The sequence below is a fragment of the Panthera uncia genome (genome assembly GCF_023721935.1).
Source record: "Panthera uncia isolate 11264 chromosome B2 unlocalized genomic scaffold, Puncia_PCG_1.0 HiC_scaffold_24, whole genome shotgun sequence".
NCBI lineage: Eukaryota > Metazoa > Chordata > Mammalia > Carnivora > Felidae > Panthera > Panthera uncia.
Genome location: NW_026057580.1, coordinates 12,149,229 through 12,156,117, shown reverse-complemented (window position 1 = coordinate 12,156,117; position 6,889 = coordinate 12,149,229). Strand labels below are relative to the sequence as shown.

Genomic DNA, 6,889 nt, shown 5'->3' with positions numbered 1-6,889 from the left:
CTATGGAAGGTTGTTACATGAGATAATGTATGTAAAGTGCTTAAAACGTAATATACAATATAAACTATTTTTTTCTTAAAAGACAAAAACATTCTTCTTAAAAATAAAAAATAGTAAATATTTATATTGTCCCCATTTACACACACACACACACACACACACACACACACCTACCTACCTATCTCCAACACCAGCAAGGTAAGGATTCTGTCTTCAGTTCACTTCCAAGAAATAAGCAGGTGTTCTCAGGAGCTAAGAGCATCAATGCTTAGCAGTCAGGACACCATAAAGCCAGAGGGAACAGCAAGGATCAGGAGGGCCAATTCAGAGGTGCAGCTGAGGAGGAACTGCCACAGGCAGGAGAGCGGGGTTTGCCTAAGGACAATACTGCCAATAGTAACTGCCAGCGGTGACCACAGCTGCAATGGAGACAGGCTAGGCAGAATCCCCAAAAGGCCATTTGGCCTCAGGAGCAGATCCCACAGGCTTTACAAAGACCCTCTTTCTTAGCCCAGTCTCTCAGCCCCCTTCCCCTGTGTGACCTGGGGCACACATACTTTAATGATCACAAATACCAGTATGTGACAAGGAAAAAATGCCAGGCTAGGAGTCAGCTGATGAGGACTCTAGTCCCAACTCTGACATCAAAGTGTTATAGAACTTTGGCCAAGTCACTTAACTTCCCAGATCGGCCTGGGGCTGATAAAGAGAAAGAACTGCAGTCGAAAAAATCCTAGAAGCCCTGGAGCATAAGAGACCAAGGAGAAAGATAAAATATTCCATCTGAACCCTGGAAATCTTTAAAACAAGAGTCTCAGATAATTTAATATGGATCCATTCATTTTTACATTTAAGTTCATTATGTCCCTGGTAAAAATTCTGAAAGGCCACAGCAAAAAGCCACTTCCATAAGAGTGTCTGTCTATGGACTCATACTTGTTTTCCATCCCTGAACAGAAATGCCTCACCCAGCACCTTCTGGGAAAATCAACCTTTGATTCAAAGAGATGTTGTTCAATGATAATTATGACAGCCACAGCCAATCAGCCCACCAGGAAGTCTGAGGAAGGGAGGCAGGCAGCCGGAAGAACAGAACATTCCTCTCACCAGGAAGCAACTCTAGCTCTAAACAAAAGATGGGTGACCTGGTGCCAGAGGGGGAAAGATATCTGAAGCCATTGTGTTCATGTTTAAGAAGCACCCCCATTCACTCATGGAAGCCTTTAAGTGTCACTGGTGCCTGGAACCAAACGTAATCCTCCCAGGCTGTGGTTGGGATAGAGGGCCTGCCACAGGACAGGGTCACAGTCAGTTTGTGACCCCGGGTAGGCACTCGGTAGTTGAGCTTGGGTTGAAACCAATCTTCTCCACAGTCACGGTGCCCCTGTGCCATGACAATGGTGCCCATGAGTGGAGGAGCCTGTAGCTCACTGAAGGCATCAGCCATGAAAATGGCTCGGAAGAGACGGCGCAAACAAGCTGCTGTGCTCAGGCTCTGGTCCATGCTGTTGGGGGCCAACCGGGACAAGTCAAGCTCGTAGAACTCCTTGGGATTTAGGGCACTGCCGCCAAGGAGGATTAGCACTCGGGGTACTAGTGTCCGGGCAAAGAGACCTTCTAGGTGGCTGAGGACACTCTCCAGTTCTGCCAAGGATTGTTGGCATTTCCTGCTGCTCACCTCAACAGTGGCCCGAGGTTTCTTCTTCATCACCTCTTCTGCCTGTGAGGACAAAGAATGGTGAAAGGGAAGGACAAGATGGGGGAAGCCATTGCCCTCTGAAAATACCTGTTGGGATGCAGTAGACTTCTGGGACTGGGCTTCCACGGCGAAGACGCTGGATTTTATCAGAGGGCAATATATCAAAAAGGAAAATGTATTCTTTGTACAAAACCATATTTTTTCCCACGTTTAGAACAGAAAGACAGGTGGGAATACAAACTGGTGCAGCCACCCTGGAAAACAATATGGAGGTTCCTCAAAAAATTAAAAATAGAACTACCCTATGACTCACCAATTGCACTACTAGGTATTTATCCAAACGATACAGGTGTGCTGTTTTGAAGTGACACATGCACCCCAATGTTTACAGCACCACTATCAACAATAGCCAAAGTATGGAAAGAGCCCAAATGTCCATCGACAGATGAATACAGAAGATGTGGTATATAAATACAATGGAGTATTACTCAGCAATCAGAAAGAATGAAATCTTGCCATTCGCAACTACGTGGATAGAACTAGAGGGTATTATGCTAAGCAAAATTAGTCAGAGAAAGACAAATATCATATGACTTCACTCATATGAGGACTTTTAAGACACAAAACAGATGAGCATAAGGGAAGGGAAGCAAAAATAATATAAAAACAGGGAGGGAGAGGGGCGCCTGGGTGGCTCAGTTGGTTAAGCATCCGACTTCACCTCAGGTCATGATCTCGTGGTCCTTGAGTTCGAGCCCCGCGTTGGGCTCTGTGCTGACAGCTCAGAGCCTGGAGCCTGCTTCTGATTCTGTGTCTCCCTCTCTCTCTGACCCTTCCCCATTCACGCTCTGTCTCTGTCTCAGGGTAAATATTAAAAAAAAACCAAAACAACAACAACAACAACAAAAAACCAGGGAGGGAAACAAAAACATAAGAGACTCAAATATGGAGAACAAACAGAGGGTTCCTGTAGGGGTTGTGGGCTACACGGGTAAGGGGGCATTAAGGAATCTACTCCTGAAATCATTGTTGCACTATATGCTAACTTGGATGTAAATTAAAAAAATAAATAAAAATAAATAAAAAGAACAGAAAGACAGTACTCTGAAGCAGGAGAGCATCCAGAAATAAGCAACTAAAATAGTCAAGGAGATCTGGTGGCATGGCAAGTAGCAAATTTTGCTGTGCCATGAGTGACAACAGGAAATGGGGATAATCTGGCTTGAGAAAGGTGATTCTGCAGTTGGTCTTCCAGTTAAACATGAAAAATTGAACACATGCTTATTTGTGGTCCCATCTGAAATACTACTAAATGAGGGGAAAAGGAAGGGGAAAAAGGAAGGGAGGGAGAGGGGAAAGAAAGAATTCCCAAGGGCAAAGAGAACTGGGAAACAGACAAAAGCAACAACAAATTTTTGGAAAACGGAAGGCACACGGAAGAGTTCAAGGGAGCTTATTACCAAGCGCTAACAGAGGGAAGGCCCATGAAAGCAAAATGATTCATACTGCAGAACCCCAGAAAGGCTTAGGAACTGGCAATTCAGGCATCACAGAAGAATGAAAAGAGGGGGACTGCATGAAAACCTCTGTGAGGACCCTTAGATCACCTGCCAATTTCCTCCACCCAGTCTTCTCCAGAGAGAAGACTTTCCAATACTGATGTTTTAGAGTCCTCCAAAGAGACCACGAGATTCCTACCCAGTATCCTTGAAGTGAAGTCTATCAGCTCACAAGGCCCAGCCAGGCATACAGAGCTTTCACCGATTTATGGGTTTTTTTAAAAAATTTATTTAGGGGCACCTGGGTGGCTCAGTCGGTTAAGTGTCCGACTTCAACTTAGGTCATGATCTCACAGTCCGTGAGTTTGAGCTCCGCGTTGGGCTCTGTGCTAACAGCTTGGAGCCTGGAGCCTGCTTCAGATTCTGTGTTTCCCTCTCTCTCTCTGCCCCTCCCCTGCTCATGCTCTGTCTCTGTCTCAAAAATAAATTTAAAAAAACATTTAAAAAAATTGTTTTAAATAAAAAAGGTTTGTTTATTTTTGAGAGAGAGAGAGAGAGAAAGAGAGAGAAAGGGGCAGAGAGGGAGACACAGAATCTGAAGCAGGCTCCAGGCTCTGAGCCCAATGTAGGGCTGGAACCCATGAACATGAGATCATGACTTGAGCCAGTCGGACATTCAACTGACTGAGCCATCCAGGTATCCCTCACCAGAGACAGAATAAAAGCCTCTAACATGACAGAGACCAAAACAAACAGGAAAATGAATCTAAAAGAAACTGAAAGGAACAGAGGAAAACTTCAAAAATACAGCAATTAATATTCTCAAGTAAAAGAAAATCATAGAGATGTGAAACAACAGGATGCTATTTAAAAAAGAAACATGATGGGGCACCTGGGTGGCTCAGTCGGTTAAGCCTCCAACTTCAGCTCAGGTCATGATCTCACAGTCTGTGAGTTCAAGCCCCGCGTCAGGCTCTGTGCTGACAGCTCAGAGCCTGGAGCCTGTTTCAGATTCTGTGTCTCCCTCTTTCTCTCTCCTCCCCCGCTCATGCTCTGTCTCTCTCTTCTCAAAAATAAATAAATGTTAAAATTTTTTTTTTTTTTTTTTTAAGAAACATGAGAGGCATCTGGGTGCCTCAGTTGGTTAAGCATCCAACTCTTGATTTCCACTCAGGTCATGACCTCACAGTTTGTGTGTTTGAGCCCCGTGTCAGTCTCTGTGCTGGCAGCATGGAGCCTGCTTGGGATTCTCTCCCCCTCTATCTCTGCCCCTACCCCGCTTGTGCGTGCACGCTCTCTCTCTCTCTCAAAATAAATAAATAAGCTTAAAAAAAAAAAGAAGAAGAAACATGAAAAAGAGCTCTTAAGACTATGATTGCCAAAAAAGAAAAAAATTATAGAAGTGTTAGAATATCAAGTCAAGGAAGTCCCCTATAAAGTAAAACATAAAAACAAAGAGATGAAAATTTGGGGAGATGGGTGCCTGGGCGGCTCAGTCAGTTAAGTGTCTGACTTGATTTCCGCTCGGGTCATGATCTCACAGTTTGGGAGTTCCAGCCCCAAGTCAGGCTCTGTACTGACCCTGCCAAGCCTGCTTCCCTCTTTCTCTCTCTCTGCCTCTCCCCTGCTTGCACGCTCTCTCTCTCAAAATAAATAAATAAACTCAAAAATATAGTAAAAAAAAAAAAAAAACTGGGGGAGAAGAAACACTAAAATTACAGGGTCAGTTCATGAAGCCAAAATGCAACACAATAGCAGTTTTCCAAAAAAGAAAGTGAGAAAATGCGAGAGGGGTTAGGCTATCAAAGACTGGGGTGAGGAGAAACTGACTAAAGTCCTGGGGCTGAAACACATTCCTTACAGCTGCTTAGGCTGACAGGACCTGAAGACTCTTCAGAACCCCTTTACAGCTGTCTACGGTCTAATCATCACAGTCTCCCCACCAGCTTTCTCCCAAAGCCTGTGCCTACCTGGGGAGAAGGTTTTCGGTAGAAGTGCTTAAGCTGTTCATAGGGCAGAGGCAGTTGTTGGCGTTGGTACATGATATGCTTTAGAAGTTCACAAGTAAACCGACAGCAGCCTTCCTGGCTCACAGGCCCGGGAAACACCACTGGCACCATGCAGTCTCTGGGGCGAAAGGGCTCCGAAAGGTTGGAAGGTTCTTGAGCGGAGGCAGTCTCAAGTAGTTCTATCTGGGGGGCGTGGGTTTCCTCTGACTTCTCATACCATTCCAATTCTAGTAGGTGCGCAGAGGAACAAGGCAGACACTTGAAAAACTTAAAAGCCAAAGTCAGTCTTCTCATTCCCTTGTACTGCGGAGGGAACAGCCCGACACATTCCCTCCGCAAACTCCTGTGTGAGTGGCGGCTAGGAGACTCCCGACCCCAGACGCTTACGGGGATTTAAGTGACGCCGGATGGAAGCTGGGGGAAAGGAGAATTTCAGACACCGTGACCAGGCCTCCGCTCAGAAAGTGGAATCCCTGATCTGGGGAAATTAGTTTACTGTAACTGTAATCAAGCGGGGTCCAGAGTGCCGCCCAGAGGAAGACAAGAGTGGGGACGAACCAATGGGATCCAGGACCGAGGGGGCGATGGAGTCCGTGGCGCCGGGCGGGAGCCAGGAAATGGGGACAAGGAAGAAGGGCCAGAGAAAGGGTCATGGGCTAAAAGACTGGAGAGCGGTGTAGAGAAGAAACAGGTCCCCAAGGCTCCCCGAGCTCCGGACCCCAGTCCTTACCAGGTACTGTGGTCGGACACAGCACTTCCGGCTCCGGAGCCGCCATCACTACCTCCTCCCTCTTCTCGGTGCGGTTTGAACAGGCGCCCCGCGAGGTATCATGGGAAGCCCACGCCTCCACTTCCGCTTCGGCGGTGGAGGGGCGGGGGCACTGCACCGCCGCAGTAATGGAGGCTGGGCCGAGCTAGGTTTTGATCCCTGTGCTCCCTAGCAACACTCCCTCACAGGTACACCGAGCCCTAACTGTACAGAGAACCCACGCTGTCTCAGACACTAAGTTCTGCCTTCCAGAGGACCCTCGCCCTCACGCATTCTCTCCTGCGTTCACTATTCGCTGGGCACCTACTTCATGCCAGGCCCTGTCCTAGGTGCTGGAGACTGTGGCAAACAAACAGGAGGCAGTCGCTGTCCTCAAGGGGTTTGCCACGTATAAATACGATACCACGTGATGAATTATATACAGTGAGGTGTGCACGGGCTGTGGATGCGAAGAACCGAGTGCCTAACCTAGCTGATGTGGAAGAGAGGGGTGGTCCCAGAGGAAATGTGCCCAAGAAACTGTGACCTATAGGATGAGTAAAGAGGAGGACCTACCTATCCTGGAGACCTTGAGAGACAAGAGCATCCTTCATCCAAGGAATGAAACGGGTTCACATTATAAAGAGTTAAGGCTGTGGTAGACAAACAGGATCCAGATTATGGCAAAGCTTTATAAGCCATGTTAAAAAGTTTAAACTTGATCCTGTAGGGGGATGAGGAAGCTTTGAAAGCTTTAAGTAGGGGAGTGACATGATTAAATTTATAAATTTAATCTCTACACTGGCTGCAATGGATAGATTATATTACAGGGAGGATGAGAGAGGAAGCAGGAATACCAATTAAAGCTAGTGACTGCGGTTACCCAAGTGCATTGATAAAAGAGGCCTGAACTATGGCAGTCACGGTAGGGTGG

General features: G+C 46.7%; 1 protein-coding gene across 2 annotated transcripts; it reads right to left on the bottom strand.

The window, feature by feature from the left end:
* Positions 1–797: 797 nt before the first annotated feature.
* Positions 798–6,515, bottom strand: MAD2L1BP (MAD2L1 binding protein). Of its 2 annotated transcripts, none has more exons than XM_049653742.1 (3): positions 5,938–6,515; positions 5,169–5,621; positions 798–1,720 (listed from the first exon to the last, which is right to left on the bottom strand). In XM_049653742.1, the coding sequence occupies exons 2-3, from the start codon at positions 5,499–5,501 to the stop codon at positions 1,208–1,210; spliced, it is 846 nt and encodes a 281-aa protein (XP_049509699.1). In that variant the 5' UTR covers positions 5,502–5,621; positions 5,938–6,515; the 3' UTR covers positions 798–1,207. The 2 variants fall into 2 exon arrangements, with proteins under 2 accessions (XP_049509699.1, XP_049509700.1); XM_049653743.1 differs by having other exon boundaries at positions 5,169–5,434.
* Between the last annotated feature and the right edge of the window lie 374 nt (positions 6,516–6,889).